Here is an 18214-nt window from a genome sequence, read left to right on the forward strand (position 1 = left end):
TGAAACAGACCAGCTTGAATTCTCAAGGAAAGAATTAAGGCTTCAGGAAGGCACAGCATTGCTAGTACATGGAACTCTCAAGTGATGGAGAAATACAAAGAGATAGAAAAATGGATTCGGGAAGGGGTACTGCTTATGCAGAAGATGTTCCATAGCGGGCCTGACTGCTATCCTTTGAAAGTGCAGCTTGTGGCCGATGTCTGAGAACTTAAGATTTTGGGAGAGTTTCCACCACCATTAACTGATAGGAGTGGCTCACCATGCCTAAAATGTACAATCATTACAGTTTATACCAACACCTGCTTTCCTCTGGGAGTCTGGAAACGTTGGTATATGCCAGGCAGGGGTGGCCTAAGTGAAAAGCCCCCAGTAAAAGCCCTGGGCACTGAGTCTCTAACAAGCTTCACAGGTTGGCAACATTTCACAAGTGTTGACACAACTAGTTGCTAGAGCAACTGAGCACAGCCAGTGTGACCGCTCGAAGACCCTTGGAGCCTTGCACTTGGTATCCCCAGAACTTCACCCATGTGCCTCTTCCCTTTGCTGACTGTGCTTGATATCTTTTCCCTGTAATAAATCAGCCGAGTCCTCCTAGCAAATTGCTGAACTAAGGATGGCCTTGGGGACCACAGCACATTGCTCACGTTTAATTTTTAAAAACTTAGATTGGTTTATTAGGTTTGTATTACTAAAGGCACCCTATAGAGTCATTTTATATTCAGCCACACATCTCTTATCTCTCACAATTGGTCAGTTTAAAATTCATTTAAGGGGAGAGAGCAGGAGGAAGATGCAAACGAAAAGCTTTTCTTTAAGCATAATATATGAATACAGTATAAGCACATTCACCAGAAAGTGTGGCTAATCAAAGAATGCAAAACACTTAAGCCAAAATAAAATCACTTAAAAGAATCTTTCCCATCTACAATCACTAACAAACCCCAATACTGTATAACAAATGCTTTCCTGAGAATATAAATTTCACTACCCATACTGCCAAAAGTTACATCATTTGTTTCTCTGTGTTCATGTTGAAATGATTTGAAGCTCAATTAATTGGAGCCTAAGCTTAGAGGTTTCTGGGCAAATACATTATTTCTCTGATTCTCACACTACTCATACTGTAAGACAACCATTCCTCTTAACAGCTTTCTAGAGCAGAGGGGAGAATAGATGAAGCATCCTACCACATTAAACATATAAAAGTCTTAAGGTACATATCATAATTTCGGAGACAGCAAGAAGTAAAACACATATCTTAGAATCCAATACTATAGTAATTAAAGAAGACAATGCTTTGTCTAGAATAGTACAGCCAACACAACCTTGCCCATAAGCCTCAGAGACCACCCCAATAGAAGTAAATATTTCTATAAAATCACAGAAAAGTTTTTGAAGAGCAACTGTTTTCCATTTGACTATAAGCATTAAATGTAAAAAGACTAAAAGATTTACAGTTCATACTTTGGTGACTACCCCACAGATAAACCCTATAAGAAAATCAATGTTGACAACCATACTATAGGCAACAGACAGAGAGTCACTATATTTTAAAGGTACCCTAACCTCCTTTTCTATAATATTTGAGGACATGAAGACGTGAGGAAGCTCTTGAAGGAAAGGATTTGTATATCCCCGGAAACAAGCACGGTGTGGTACATAGGAGGTCCTCAAGAAATGTTTGCTGAATTTTTCACGTTTTCATCTTTTGTCTGTATACAATTTTGGAGACAAACCACAAAGGCCTTACACAAAACAGTTACGGAAAAAACAGATGGCTTGTGCAGAGGGGATTATTTTTCTGATTGCAGCTGTCACTTCAGGATTCAACAGTATCGTAAAAGCTAAAAGGCACTTTAGACATCAGTAGTTATTACTAAATCGGGGAGGGAAGTATGAATTTCTACATCCCCTGGGCAGTTTTACAGAATGTAGTTCAGAGTTACCAGCAAGGTTGTTAGCATGCAAATTTCTGGGTCCCTCATCAAGCCCACTGGATTGCCACTTCTGATGGCTGGGGCCCAGAATCTGCATTAACGTAATACGCTCTCTAGATGAATTTTAGGTCCACTAATGGAGGACAACAGTCAAACGCAGCTCAGTTAAACACACGGCTGTCAGAAATTATATATTGCTTGTAACAAGGTTGCCCAGACTGATCTAAAACATTTCTTTTTGGCTCAGAGATATGTTAATCAATCCAGAGGGAAAACTGGTTCTCCTATGGACCTAAAGGAGTGATCAGCAGTTATCTTTTTAGTCTGATTTTAGAGAGGAAACGGACTATACCTCAATGTATTTTGGTGACCATGAGGTTACAAAGCTTGATGTCCAGGAGGCAAAAACCAGTACCAGCAGAAGAAGCTGAGTAAATCAGGTTCCTCCGCTCAAAGATGAGCCCAGTGACATGAAACCCGAGGCACCAGATTTACAGCTAATGAGTGGCGAAATCAGATCCTCTTCCTCCCAGTCTATCCTTCCTGAAAACAGTGAATAACCTGGTCTCAGTAACCTGTTGGACAACCCAGCTGTCGGCCAATCGTTGTGGAATTATTTGCTGGTAAATGAATTGGAAGCATATGATGTAATGCAGCTGCCCTTCTCCCCACACACCTGAACTTCAGATTTCACAGCTGTAGAGCGTGTCTCTTAGGCCCGACCTGACGCCCGGAGGCGCAGCCCACGTGGAGGCCGTGCTCGCACAGGCAGTTCTGCCACCACCGGGCGGAGGCCGGCACCACCCTCCTTGCTAAGCCTCCAAACTTTCCGTGCGCTCGTCACCGGTGTCGCGACCATTAGCAGGCCACGTGTGCGACTCTCTGTAACCAAGGCTTCCGCGACCCTACCCCTAGATCCGGGCCCCACCCACCCTGCCCCAGTCTCCGGGGAGGTGGGACGCCTGGGCGCGCGTCCCAGGTCCCGCAACCACAGCGCCGGCCACCGAGGCTTCTCGCCGACCGACAGGTCTCCCAGACCCGCACCCGAGCCCGGGTGCCTAAAGCAGCAGCGCGCGCCCCGCGGGATCGGGCACTACCCGGCCTGCCCCGGCGCTGGGATGCCCGCGAGAGCGCCCCACTCACCCGGCACGGCCTGTTGCTCGCGGCAGCGAGCCCACTGCGCTGCGGCGCAGCGGCTGGAGGCGGGGCGGCGTGGGCACGCTCCGGGCGGTGCTCCAGCCCCCGCCCCGCCCCGCCACGCCGGCCCGCAAGTGGTGGGAGCGCCGGGGCCTGGCTACCCGGCGGTGTTCCGTGTTCACGCCCGGGCGTTTCTTTAGTCCATATGGAAGGAAATAAATGGCCTTTTTTTTCCTCTTTTTTTTTTTTTTTTTTTTTTTTTGATATGTGAGACAAGGTCTCACTCTCGCCCAGGCTGGAGTGCAGTGGTGCGATCTTGGCTCACTGCAACCTTCACCTCCCGGGCTCAAGCGATCCTCCTGCCTCGGCCTCCCAAAGTGCTGGATTATAGGTGTGAGCCACCCACCCGGCTCTCCTTTTTTTTCTTTTAACTTGGGGCGGCAGGAGAGGATTTGGGAGAGCGTTTTGGTGCAACTCCGTTCCTTTTATGAATAGAGAAGCAGGCCTGAAGAGGAATACCAGCTGTGCAAGTTTAGGGAGTTGGTGGTCCGGGTTCTCCCATGGCTTTCTTATGGGCTGTGTGGCTACACAATGCTGATTTGTACAAGCCGAGTGTCATTTATATCATCTTGCTCCGGGAGAGAGAGTCAATCCTAGTTTTAAAAGATACTGGAAATTCGTTGAGACTATGGCTACAGAAACAGAAGAAATGCAGTTATCTGAGTCCTTTCAGCCTAACACTCCCTGCTTTGGAACATTTGGGTCCAGTCAGGAGGCACAAATGAGTGCGCAGGGAAATCAGTGGCGGGCCTGTGCCTTTCTTTGCTCTGTAGACAGCCAGAGGACCCAGAGGAAGTTGACATTTCGTTCCGTCAAGGTGACTGAGACCAGTGGCTGCTTCTAATGATCAAGTGGCACATGAGCAAATGGGAACAAAGTACACCCTTGTCTAGTATTTGTCTAAAACTAACAATAATAGCAAGTCTTGAATTGAGTTCTTCCTGGCTATAAGGCACCACGCTAGGTGTTTCAAATGCTCCTCACTTCATCCTCACTACAACCTTGCAATTACCTCCATTTTACAGTTGAGGAAACTGAGTCAGGAGAGGTTAACTAACTTGCACAAGATCACACAGCTAGGAAGATGCAGAAACAAGATTAGAGCCAAACCAGTCAGTCAACTGTTGGTCTTTTTCACGTTTTACTAATACTCGTATAACTAGTAAGTTTCCTGGCAGGTTCCAGCTGGAAAAACTCGAGGGTAACATCAAATTTAGCCCTTACAGGGTAAAAAAGAATAGTCAACAGCAAAAATCTCTAGTTGATATGATATTGGTAATGTACTTTGCTCTTTATTTTGACTGCAAGACATCTACTCAAGATAATATAGAATAATATTGCTGTTCCTTGGATTCAGATAAAGGTAAATTTTCACACGTCCACCACTTGGAAAAGCAGTACGGTTGTAGAAAAAAGTTATAATGTCAACACAAAATACCATTTTCTCAGCATATAAAATGGCCGTAGGATGTCTAACAGAACAAAAGTACATATTGAAGTCAGCTCTGCAGGGGGAAATCATACATCTTGTGTAGGAGTTCCTCTAATGCAAAATTAGTCTATCAGTATGTTCTCTCTGATTTTTTTCATTATAATTCCGATTTCTTAGCATAGCAAGCAAAAAAGTCATAATAGTTCGATCTTCAGACTAAACAGTGCCCATCATTCCTGTGAAGAAAAGGAGGAGGGGCCAGGTGCGGTAGCTCACGCCTATAATCTCAGGACTTTGGAAGGCTGACGCCGGTGGATCACCCGAGGTCAGGAGTTCAAGACCACCCTGGCCAACATGGTGAAACCCCGTCTCTAACAAAAATACAAAAAAATTACTCAAGCATGGTGGTGCCTGCCTGTAATCCCAGCTACTCAGGAGGCTGAGGCAGAGAATTGGTTGAACCAGGGAGGCGGGGTTGCAGTGAGCTGAGATTGCACCACTGCACTCCAGCTTGGGCAACAAGAGCAAAACTCTGTTTCGGAAAAGAAAAAGAAAAAGAGAAAGAAAGTTAGTTTGTGCTTGGGTGACAAGAGCGAAATTCCGTCTAAAGGAAGGAAAGAAGGAAGGGGCGGGGAGGGAGGGAGGAAGGGGGAGGGAGGGAAGGAGGTAGGGGAGGAAGTAAGGGTGTGGTGGGATGGGATGGGAGTGGAGAATGGCTTGCAACCTTGCCTGAGAGGAGGAAGAGGAGGTGAGGAAGTAAGGGTGGCATGGGATGGGAGTGGAGAATGGTCTGCAACCTTGCCTGGGAGGCTTCTAGAATATAAGGCCTTCCTACATGTATTGTTTCTGGCTTTTTTTTTTTTTTTTTTTTTTTGGAAAAGTTCTTCCAGAGGACAAGATGCAGACTGCTATCCAGTCCCCACCATAGGTTCATTTAAAAGTCAGTTATTTTGTTTCTGTAATTAATTTTCTCATGAAAACAATGTTATAGATGGCAGCTCTCAAGATCTGTCCGGAAAAGACTAGAAGCCTCCAGATTTCTAATCAACAGACTAGTGCTCCTCCTCTGGATCTGAGGCACAAGATGCCAAGGAGACAGGAGAAAGGAGAGAATTCCCTTCATGTCTCGGCCATAAACCCTGAAACAGACTTGTCCATGAGCCTTGTAAAATAAGTTACATTTCTGCAGAGGTGCTTGACGTTCACACCGTTTGGATTGCTTTATTAAAAGACTCTTTTTAGAGCCAAGTTTGTCTTCCTCTTCTGTGGTCTCCTAGGCTCTTCTTCCTGTAGAGCTTTTGGTTTTTAGCCACCTCACTGTGGCTGTGCACCTGTCCAGCCTGGGCATCAGGCTGCAAAAGTGCAACCCTGTCCTACTCCCACCTCCAGTCACAATGATGCTGGGTGCAAAAAAATCTAAAAATGGTGGTGTGTAAATGTACTTTTTATGGTTATTAGATCTAACTCTGGAGGGGCCAGGTATATGAATTTGGAAAACTCTCTTTGCTAACATTCACTTTCCTCATTTATAAAGTAAGATTGCACCAGATGTACTGTGATATCTCTATTGGCACTCAAATTCCATAGGCTTAAGGGTCTGTGCTCTAATTTTCAAAGGGCATTAGAAGAAGAATCAGTCTGATTGGAATTACCTTTCAGTCTATAAACATTGCAGAACTTATAAAATGATTAATATTTGTATTTTTGTTGTAAAGCTTTATTTTATAATGCTACTATGTCGTACGATTCCAGGAAACACATTGCTTTAAACTATGTGAGTACTGCCCCCTATGTGTTTGTATTCACTTTGGTCCAGAAAATATCTAAACCATGTCTTTCTTGTATATGACTTTAATATTTATACCACTATATTGGGCTAACTTTTTAATATAAGGAAACAGACACATCAAGGTTAAGGAACTTGCTCAAAAATACATCATTTGATAGTCCATTTTTTTCATTTGGGCTGCTATAAGAAAATACCTAAGACTGGGTGGCTTATAAGCAACAAAAATGGACTTCTCACAGTTTTGGAGGCTTGTTCTCTGGTTCACAGAGGACACCTTCTAGCTGCATCCTCACGTGGTAGAAGTGGGAAGGCAATTATGTGGGTCCTCTTTATAATCCCATTTATAAGGCTTTACCCTCGTGACATAATCTACTCCCAAAGGCCCCACCTTCCAATCACATTGGTGATTCTGTTTCAGTATATGAATCCAGGGTGGGGACAAACATTCAGACCATAGCACCCATACTGCCTATCAAGTAATATTCTTTGGACCTCTGTTTATGTTTCTCCAAAAGTGGTTAATTTCACCTAACTCGGAAAGATGCTGTGAGTTTCAGGTGAGGTGGAGTAAACAAAAGAGTTTTAAAACTGTAAAATGCTGTTCAGCGTGAGAGGCATTACTGTTAAATCCCATATGACATCTTGAACATGATTCCATGGAATGAATTAAATGCAGTTGGGCCTTTTATACATGCATACTTCACTTAATTTACACAATTCATCAAGCAGAGTACCTTCAAATTGATGTCATATCACCATGGGATAATCTTGGTGTCTTAGTACCTTCAGAAAAGTCAAATTTGTTTAACAATGACCCAGGCTGAGGTCTTTCAAGACTATACTAGTTACGATACAGCTCATAGAACTCAACATACTTAACTTGATAGCAAGCATACCATCACCGTTTGGAATTATATTTTGCATATTTATATAACTATGATTTAAACTCCTTGGGAGCAAGAAATGTGCTTCTTTAATTCTGAGAACTGCAACAGAGTTCTTCACAGAGTAGTTACTCAGTGTTTACAAAATTGAATTGGGTAAGCATTCCTATTTTCTTTCCTTGCTTAGAGTCCAATTTCTTTTACAGCCTGTGCCTATAGGAAAGTTGGTGTTAGGCTGCATGACTTTTCTTAAATGATTCTGCAGACCTCCTTTCTCCAGCAACCCAGCACTTGCAGGTGAAAATATGCCTCAGGATTTTCCAATGACTTTTCCTTACAGAGATGTTTTCTTACTTAACATGTTATCATAAATCTTGAAATTGACTTGCCCAATTCTTATAAAAATATATACTCCTGCAGAGGTGCTTTCTGCTCATACTCTTTGGGTTGCTTTGTTAAAAGGTAAACAAGCTCCTATTGAAAATGTTTCCTACAAGACTAACAGAATGTATATATGGGTCAGGAACCCCCAATATTATGATGCAACATTAGTTTACTTATTTTCCTTTAAAATATCATAATGACCTAAAAATGACCAACTAAGGTGGTACTAGTCAGGTACTGATGGGTCTGTTAATGAAGTTTTTTAAAACTTTCAAGGAAGAGAAAAATATACCTCATATAAACTGTTTCTGAATATAGAAAAGGAAAATAACTGAAAAAGAAAATTACAGACAAATGTTATTTATAAACCTAGAGGCCCAACCTTTGGTGAAATAATCTCTGTGGGATTTTGACTTGAAATTTCAGTTGAATCCCCCAAACTGGAAACAATATTATTATTTTTTATTTGTTCAATACTTACCACTTTCCATTTTCCAGGCCCTTTTAAAAAACTGAGTACATAAACCTATTAATACACACAAAAATCTAAAAGGAAGATACTATAACTCTCCAAGTTTTACATGTGAGGAAACTGAGGAACCAGGAAACTAAGTTATTGGCCAAAGGTCCCAAAGATCCCACTGGGGTTGGAAAGATCTTGTACCCCAGAGATACGGCCCTGGGAATGTGGAGGCTGCTTCTCACCTGGAATATCCTGAAGAAGGAGTTGGCCGGTGACCTCATCATAGCACTCTGAGGCAAAAAGGCAGTGTGGAAGCAGCCTACTCTCACACAGATTGTCACATCAAGGACCATTGAGCATCTTCTGGGCTGAGTGGTTGCTGTGGAAAGTAGTTAGGCTTGGACAACCTGGAAGGTGACAAAGAGAGTGGCATAGTGGACCAGGAAGCAGTGGGGTCCATCGGCCCAGACAGGAAAAGAGACACAGGGTCTTAGGCAGTCTGTCAGAGATCTCAAGGTTAATTTCAATAAACCCAGTCTCACCTCCAGATCAACCTTCTCCTTGTCAACTAAAGAAAAAGCTAGACTTTCAAAGAATTAAATTAATTTCATTCAGAGTCTCACTGACAATTGCAACCAGGGAGAGCCTTTCAGAGTTCTGTTAGACTGTTCCAAAGCAGTGTTTCCACCCATAACTTATACATTAGGTGGTGGAGGTTCTGTGCATGTTCAGAAGTTACATCGAATGTACTCAGAAGTTACATTAGAGCAAAATCTCATCAAAGTTTGGGTGCAAGAGTACGTCTGGTTACAAATCACAGAGGTATAATTATTAATCCTGTCAGATGTTATCTTATGGACAGGAAGAGGCAAAAGCTAGGATCATTGGACTTATCTTTTCTAAAAATGCAGTGATTTAGGCAAGAGATGTGGGAATCTGTGCTCGGTTCTGCTTCTCATCCTCAAGGCATTCTTCCGGAGGGCTGTGCTTGTCACTGAGTCAGGGGTTTCTGAAGGTAGGCTGACAGGCAGAATGAGCAACATTGCTTTTTCACAGCAAGGGCTATGTGGCTGGCCAGAAGCAGACATTTGTTACTTTATCTCATACCCTGCATCCCTTGAAAGCTTCAACATTTGAATAGCTGTCACCAGGGCCAGCTACATAATTTGTGGAACCTGTTGCAAAATGAAAATATAGAGCCCCTTTTCAAAAGAGTGCCATTAAAGGTATTAACATATAAAACCATTCCCTTCTTTTGTCTCTCTTTCTTTTTTTTTTTTCCTCAGTTTTTCTCTTTCTTTACTATCAGGGTGATATCTTTTATTTGCTGCTAAGTGCCGTGCTCTACCCTGGTGCAGGAAGGTGAGTGCCGACATTCACAGGCACCCAGGGCCCTGCAGGGCCATTGGGTGCTGCTAAATTAAGAAAAAATATATATAAAATTGTAAAGGAAAGGAGACTTTATTTCCCATAAAGGATTATACCCTGCAAGGTGCCCATCCCTCAGGCTTCCTTTCTGGCCAAGACCAGGAAGAGGCACTTTGGAAGGAGTGGGGGTGGGGGTAGGACTTTAATGCTTAACCAGTTGGCTAAACCTACATGCCCAGCAGGTTATGGGAAGAGCTATGAATATTCATGAAGGTGGTCCTGACACTTGCATATTGAACAAATATGCATGTATTTAATAACATATGACCCATGTTCACTTTGAGGTGGAAACTTAACATTCAAATATATTGCAATTAGGCTCTATATGTCAAGAGGTGTTTTTGGGATGCAAAGCCAGGCAAGTACACAACCTCTGTAAACCAGCCAGAACTAGTCTATTGTTGGTGGTTTTCTTACCAGGATAAAGTTACTGAAATCAGTCTCTTGTCCAATCAAAGCTGAAGTTATGGCTGGTAGAATAGGAGGTCAGTTAGTTAGTGTCCAGTGCTAAGCTACAATTGTTTTAATATTGCTTATCTCAAGGCCAGTACTTGTTTAGCTGCTAGAGAAAAATAAAAACCTTGTGGCAGTTAGAACACAGTTTATTTTTCTTTAAGTGCAGGGGTGAGTGACTTAACCCTTGCGTGGAATGGCCTTAGGACCTGTTTATAATTTGATATCTTATTGCCACAGAGTCTGCTCTGTCAGTCTTAAAATCTCTATTTTGCCATACTTTCAGGTCAGTTGTGTCGAAACCATAAAAGGGAGGGGCATAGAATGAGGCTTTTCTGACCCCCTGTTCCACCATGGACATGAACTCAATTTTAAGGACTTTCTGGGGTCCCTTTTGCCACAGGGAGTTCTTTCAGTCAGGAAGGGGCTTAGCATTTTATTTTTAGTTTAGTGCCCACGTGTGTGCAGGAGCACGTGGCCACAGGCTGCCGCGATCTCCCTCCTGCTAGCCACTGGCTCAACACTGCTGTGCCTGGCCAGGGATGGGGACATCAATCTCCCCAACCCTCAGCAGATGGGTGAACACCAACAGATGGTACCCTCCCAGCCAGGACATGCTAATTACTTGGATAGGGAGTGAGCAAGGGGCTTGCTCCAGCCTGGTTGCTCTCCAAACACACTGTAGTGCTGACAGCCCAGGGCGGAGTTGGCTGCCACCATGACCAGCTCCAAATGCTATGGAAAGTACACCTCATCCCAGCCTTCTCTGCATCTGTGTCTAGGCCTCTACCTGGGGCAGCAAGCAGCAGGCCACTGGGCCTGGCAGGAGAGGGGATTGGGAAAGAGAGATCCAGAAACATCCCACAGGGCGGGACAGTGGCAGAACTGAATGTGCCACACACAGGTACATGCAGTTTCCTCCCTTCTTCCTTCAGACTTCATTCAAAAAACGAATTCAAAGATTAGATTATTATGAATTTCAATTCCAAAGCATTAAACCCCAAGGGTGAGGCTCCTGGTGAACTGCTTACTCAGCCATGCCTGCCACCCAGAGAATGGCAACAAACCAAGAGAGTTAAAGTACATATCATTAAGTAAAGAGACTTCTGCCAGTCCTTTCCCTAATCCTCTCCATCCATTCCCTACTCCAAACTCGGTGGAATGAAGGATGGGGGAGAGGTATGTATTAAAGAGCAGATTCTACCTTATTCCTTATTCCTATGATGGTTTCCTCAGTCCAGGGTTGAGGCCTGAATTAGTTGGGGGGTGGGAGTAGGGAAAACACATTAAAATCAGACAAGGCTTTATAAATAACTCATGATATCCCAAAAGCTGTGAGATCAGCCTGAGATGTCAGCAAGAGGCAGAGAAAGAATAGCCAGTAAAGCATGTTTGACAGCAATTGGTGAAAAATAAAGCCATTTTCTGTCTGTACCTACTACAAGTTCAGGTTATTTCGATAAAACATGGTTCAGCAATATACTAAATGTATAGCCCACATTAACAAATTAGAACTCACCAGGAACTCCACCAGTACAAGCCATTACATAGAAGGCATAAATGATAATATCATGATAGAATCAAGTAATTCAAATAACTTGAGTAATTTGAAATGGGCTGATTAGTTTTGTCAAGATGGTATGTTGTATTGATAACCAACATGCAATTTGGTGACCAACATGCAATTAATTGCTTTTATTGCAGAGAGGCACATTATCTTTCATACAAATGAGCAATAATCATCTGATTAATATAGACCAGGATAGTATTCCAAATAATCAAAAACAGTTTATTCTATTTTCAAATTCAAATCTGGCCTGAAGATATATGTTATGGGACTTTAAGGACATCATTTTGCAGAGCAACCACATTTTAAACTTCTGTCCTTGTCTTTCTTTTGCCTTATTTTTCTTACCTACTTCTAATTCACATTATCTTGAGAAATCATATTCAGTTATTAAAGTTCCTTTTCACAAAACATTCTCATTCTCTTCTGTCTACCTGAACTGCATATTTATTTACAAGCAATTTAGCTGGTCCCAAGGCTACCTTCCCATTGATTCATGATTTAATTTAGATATGACCTTACCCAAGATACAACCTAATTTGAAATATATATATATTTTTTTGGGGGGCAGTGTGATTGCTCCAAAAATTTATTTGATGTGTGGGTTTGTGTTTATAACACTTCTTTGAAGTGCAAAATACTTGAAAAACCTGCCTTAATGTTCTCTGATGAAGTAAAAAAAAATTATGTAAGTGTAAGTACTTTCTTCCTTACTTAGGATCCCTTGTTGAGTTAGCTAGTTTTGGAAATATTGGAACATATATGTCACTTTTAAAGGACACTGGCTTGTACCTCAAACTTCAGAAAGTCTTATTTCACAATACAAAATGTGTTTCAAAAGAGTTGCTAATGACATTATAATTTCACCTATTTTTGATTGTCTAAGGTAAGGAGTGGTCAGCTAGCACCACAATTTTGTAGAAAACCTTTGAAACACTCTTGCAGAAAATAAGTTTCTATAATCGACTGTACTGATCCTAGAATTGAGAGCAACAGCAAATCCTTCAAATAATCTAACTGATAATAAAACGTAGTTCGGTCTTTCCTACAACAAACTAAATATCAATATATTAAAAAGAAAACTATTGTAATTTTTTCTCAGTGACTTTGTGAAATCTCTTTTCTACACTTGGCCCCATCATTGACCAAAAATAGCGTTATGATTCAGCAGGGGATTGAAAGGAAGGAACAACTGACAATGTTGTTTTGACAATGCTGAACTTCATCTGATCCTGTGTGTTCCTGGAAAGTATCAAAGGTCTGGAAATCCCCGCCACATTTTGTATTCTGAGAAATGACCACTCCACTCTCACATATTCCAAGATCAGACCCACCTCTATCCTTCCCCAGTGAATATGACTCACTTGCATACCTGACTCTTTGAAGCGCTTGACCTCCTTCCTTTTCTTTGAGATGTTTCTCATTAATAAATGCCCTTTCTATTGCAATAAACTGAAAAAAAAATCATCTTCTTAAATGTCCAGTGCATTTGTTTTTCATGGTTTCTTTAAAAGAGAAAAAAAATTATGTTTAAGTTATTTGTTAAATCCAGGAAAGAAAAAATTTGCAGTTGGAAAAGCAAGACACTATAGTGTGATAGAGTGTTTTAAAGCAGTGTTTACAGAGAAAGACTAGGTGGCTCCATTCCATAAATGAGGTAGTTGGAATATAACATTGACTGCTATGCCTAAGGCCTTGCCAAGAAATAACAGCAGCACCAGTACAGAATTGATGTTGAAATAGCAGTTTTCATATCACTTCTTTCTCTTGCTTCTTTGAGGGTGTTGTTTATTCTCATTGAAATGTTGATCATAATAATGGTTACAGAAATAGATATAAATAGACATAATTCTTTCTCTCATTCATCTCCATGTTAAAAAAAATTGTATGTACAGGGAGGTGTGTTTGTGTGTGTGTGTGTGATTTGAACAGGCTTATAAGTGGCACAATAAGGAACAATAGACCTTACTCATGAAGATTAACTCACCTGCAAGGATTTAGACAATGTAGTCACAGGCTAGTTATGATTTTGTAGCAACTCATATGCAAATATTTGCAATCTCAGTTACTCTCTTACTTAGAAAGATGGCAAAGGCTTGTAGCGGTGATAGCAGTCATGGAAAGAAGCAGGTTTTCAATACATAGGACTGCTTTAATGTAAGTATTTTAGACAATGCAGAAACTTCCATTATGAAAAGGGAATGCCAGCAGATATATATAAGAAGGCTCTGCTTCATGGGGAAAAATGAACTAAAAATTTAAAAGGTTCTTCAGTTACAGTAATCTACACCTCAGAGCTTCTAGGCAGACCCATGAGTGAGTCTGACACGGCAGGTTCTAGTTGCAAACAGGGATTCTTCTGAAGGAAATAAGTGCAGAAATTTGAATATGGCTAGACATTTCATTTGTATCAAAAATAATTTTACTTCTAAGTGTTCTTTACATTGTTAGTTGCAACCCACTTGTAACAGCATACAATAGGAAATGACAATAATGTCCTACAGGACGAGATGGGTAAAGTAAACTATGGTGCACCCATTCAGTGAACAGCTCTGCAGCATATGGAAATCAGTTTTCAGGAACAGAGAAGAAAATCTGGCTACAAATAAACACTTTCCCCAACACAATGTAAGTTCAATAAGGGGAGGAGCCATGTCAATCTTTTGTTACTGTATCCCCAGCAGACAGTGCTTGATATAAGTGCTTAGATTAATAAACACAAGTGTTTACAAAAGTGTTCCATTTGAAAAAATGTAAATTATGAACAGAAAACCTCTAAGAATGTACATTAAAATGTGAACTGTTTAATTCTGGGTAGATGATTTTTTTTGTCAGTGGATATTTAAAATTTTTTAAATAATGAAGCTTTATTTTCTAACCAGAACAGAAACAATAAAACTAAGTTAAAATATATTATTTCATGGGTTTTCCAAAGTAGTTCCTATAAAATAGCCCATTTCTATATTTAGGCCGTTTACAGAGCTAGCTGGCTTCTTCTTAATCATAGAAAGCAGCTTATTTTCTGAAATCCTTGCATTTTATCCAGGCTTATCCCTCAGTGAACAATCATGCACAGTCTGTTCAGGATTGTGATGAATAAATGAAGTGAAAATCAAAATGAGGTAACTCTTACATGCTGTCTTCACTCTCATATTTTTCAGGTAAACTGTGATTTGATTCTTCTTGGAGTAAGAACCAAACAGAAATCTTGTTGCTCCCGAGGAGAAATGAAGCTAATGGGAACAGTCCTCTCTTCACAGTCTTCACAAGCCACCAATCTCAAGAGAAGAAAACTGGCAAAACTCCTAGGAGCTCATTCCAAATACTCTAATAATTCCCTTAAGCAGTAAACATATTTTCTTTTTCAGTGTTAGATGTACATTATTGAAGAATACAATGCCTGTATTATTAGCCATTAACAAAAGTTTTATTTGATTGGCTAACAAATGTGCATTTATGCTCCTCCAGAGGAATGCCAAGTGTGGGGGTGTGATAGAGACCCATTCTCCTAGACTAGATTGCCAAATGTATTCAGTGATGCGTTTGATTCAAAACAGGGAAATGAATATGCCCAGGGGAAGCATTCGACATATTGAATGTTATACTTCAAAGTATATGAAAAAAACAGAAAAGCCTGAAGAAGCTGAGTATTGGATGAAGAGAACAGTGTAGATTTATTCTGTTCATTTGTATATTTGTCCCTTTTTAAACATCTGGTTTTGTCAAAATCAGAAATGTAATACAATTGCAGTGCTAGGCTAAATAATAGTTACAAATTCCTTGCCATCTAGAATATTAATCTGTGCTATATTTTGAAAATATAATCCTACCAAAATACTACTATTAAATCAAGCTTAAAACCCATTAAATAAATAGTTTTTTTGAAGTTTATTTATGGTCTATCTACAATGAAATGGAGAAAGGTTTTAATACATTATATTAGCTCAATTTTGGAGAGTAGCATATAAAAATATAATCCTTGGGAAGTTTCAAAAGAATTGGAAAAGTTGTATTAAGAAAATAGAATGAAGTATCCCAGAGTTAGCCTACCTGTGAGGGAATTCATAATAGAAAAATAATTTTCCTTTTGATATTTTGTACCCAGGAGGAAGATACTTTTCTAGAACCCTCTGTGATTCAGAACGGAGAATCAAAACCAATGTTATTGGTTTAAAAAGCAGAAAATTTTTGTCTCTTCACCTGGTGAAAAAATAATTCAAATCATTTTGATTTACTTTATGGTGAAATAAAAGGAATTACACTGAAAGTAATACACCATTTAATTTATTTCTCTTAATTCAATCCCAGCAATCAAAATAGGTATCGGAATATTTCATATTTCCTGCCAAGGGCTTTTCTTTAAATTGAATCTTGTTCAGAAAATACTCAAAACAAAAGCATGCACACTGCCGATCTGCAAAATGAACACTGATCATAGGAGGTTTTCCTACTTAACAAAAATTTATTTAATACCCACTTGACCTGGTTTACTTGGTTCAACCAAAGATATTAAGGATTACTATGGGATAAATACATTTCATTCAGTTTTTTCACTCAATACAATATCTGGAAGCATCTCCAGTTGTTTATAAATTGAGAGTCCACATCCCTTTGGAGATGTTCTTTTCCTTTCTTTGGTATCCCCCTTTCAGAATTCACACCAGACAGTGTACATACCTCTGTTTTAACATTCGTCACATGTTTTATAGCTCCAGTTCACTGCTCCTGTTGGCTATGCACTTAGAGAAGGCAGGAATGCTATTTCATATTCATTTTTTCAGTACATAACACTTAGTGAAGTGCCTGGCACACGTAGGTGGTCAATAAACATTTGCTGAACAAAGTGATTAATTAAAAACCTCTAAAAAGCTGTGAAAACAATACATGATCTACAAAATGCGAGATGTTATTATTGATGACTGATGTATTAATTTAACATTAGAATGAGAAGAATAAGTGGAAGTTTAGCTTCCCCTCTCCACTTATGCTCACAAATACATGAAACAATATTTTTTATTTATATATATATATATTTATTTTATTTATTTTTTGAGATGATGTCTCGCTCTGTCGCCCAGGCTAGAGTGCAGTGGCTCAATCACAGCTCACTGCAACCTCTGCCTCCCACGTTAAAGTGATTCTCCTGCCTCAGCCTCCCAAGTAGCACAGACTACAGGCGTGTGCCACCATGCCCGCTAATTTTTGTATGTTTAGTAGAGACGGGGTTTCACCATGTTGGCCAGGCTGGTCTTGAACTCCTGACCTCAAATGATCTGCCCACCTCGGCCTCCCAAAGTGCTGGGATAACAAGCATGAGCCACGGCACCTGGCCTGAAACAATATTTAAATAAGAATAAATACTTGACTGGAGAAGGAGATTGGAGATCCTTCATAGGATTCTCAGCTGTGTGAGTGCGGATGATACCACCTCTATGTGGATGTTCTTGCCTAGGACGGTTGAGCTCTGGTAGATAACCAGGCACTTGGCTGGCACTAAGAAACAAAATATCTTTAAATTATTGTTATAGTCCAGCTTTCTTCCCTAGTTAAATAAAGAACATTTCATTAAGAAAGAAGGAGGGTTCAGATGAACTAGTTATAAAGCCCTTCCCAATGGAAAACTGTTTTTCCCATAATACACATGCCTATGACTCTTATTTATGGAGTCAAACTTTTCTAGGACCTAAACTCTTTCTTAGATGTAAATCAGACAGCTTTCAAATTTTCATTAGGGCAGGAGAGGTGACTTGCTCTTTCCCAGTTCCATCTAGGACTATCCAACTCATATTCAAGAGTTTTGTTTTTAAACATCATCTGGCTTTAAAGTTGTATACATTTGAAATTCCCCTTCATACATATACACCCCAGTAAAACAAATTAAATAAAATATACACAATGGGGAATAAAATCCTAGAATAGGTGTCAATGACATGGTTGTTTTCCAGAATGATTCTACCAACATGTCCTCCTAGGGATTTTCTTCTCTTTATCCGAGATGAATCGGTGCTGGGGCTGCATATCGATTTTCTTCTCATGAAGTCTTCTGAGTTTAGAGAGAGGGAAGTCTGGTCCATGTCAATCTCGCTGTCATGGTAACAACCATCAAAGGCCATAGCTTGAACTGCATCAATATTGTACATCCTAGAAATCTGTCAAAAAACTTTTTTTTAAAGTAGGTCTTGAATATGGTTTTACAAATAGGAATTATGGTAAATAATGTTAATAAAGTTAAATATGATTTATCAGAACAGCAAGATAGGCCAATTGGATTTGTTTTTCAACTTATTTTTTTTCTTTATAGAAAATATAGCAGTATCCTCCGTATATATGTATTTTTTGGTCCAAAACTAAAACCATGTCATCGGTGATCCATTTATGCTTAAATTGGGGATGGGATAGGGAAAGACTTTAGCTGCTCCATTGAAATGCAAATTAGCCAGGCCTTCCCATTTTTGCTTCAGAGCACCTATAAATGATCCTAACACGGCCCAATTAAACAACATAAAACTGGTTTATTTTTCTGAAGGAGCAAATTATCAATGCTTTCTGGCTCCAGTGCCTGATTGAATCAAAACTAAAATTTTCTTGAAGGTTTTACTCTGAGGAAGATAGTGGTTCTCACTAGTTTAGAGCAGTGTCTACAAAGCAGCTGTTAGTAATTGCTCTTGGAGAAAACAAAA

General features: G+C 40.2%; 2 protein-coding genes across 12 annotated transcripts in view; both read right to left on the bottom strand.

Annotated features, from left to right (window-relative positions):
• The window catches only part of RIOX2 (ribosomal oxygenase 2), a 28248-nt gene extending 25092 nt beyond the window's left edge, over nucleotides 1-3156 (bottom strand). For 3 of the 11 annotated variants that reach the window (XM_054680831.2, XM_016941533.4, XM_016941532.4), the window contains exon 1: nucleotides 3081-3151. The gene's annotated coding sequence lies outside the window, so the exon portion shown is untranslated. Of the gene's footprint in view, nucleotides 1-2289; nucleotides 2481-2613 lie in introns of those variants that run through there. The other 8 variants (XM_063806936.1, XM_063806935.1, XM_009445937.5 and 5 more) reach the window with 4 other exon arrangements.
• Nucleotides 3157-15802: 12646 nt separating this feature from the next.
• The window catches only part of GABRR3 (gamma-aminobutyric acid type A receptor subunit rho3), a 50441-nt gene continuing 48029 nt past the window's right edge, over nucleotides 15803-18214 (bottom strand). Inside the window, exon 10 of the mRNA XM_526252.6 lies at nucleotides 15803-17683. Within this exon, the coding sequence (XP_526252.1) occupies nucleotides 17384-17683 (300 nt within the window). The 3' untranslated portion in view covers nucleotides 15803-17383. The remainder of the gene's footprint in view (nucleotides 17684-18214) is intronic.

Source organism: Pan troglodytes, chromosome 2, assembly GCF_028858775.2.
Source record: "Pan troglodytes isolate AG18354 chromosome 2, NHGRI_mPanTro3-v2.0_pri, whole genome shotgun sequence".
In the NCBI taxonomy this organism is placed as follows: domain Eukaryota; kingdom Metazoa; phylum Chordata; class Mammalia; order Primates; family Hominidae; genus Pan; species Pan troglodytes.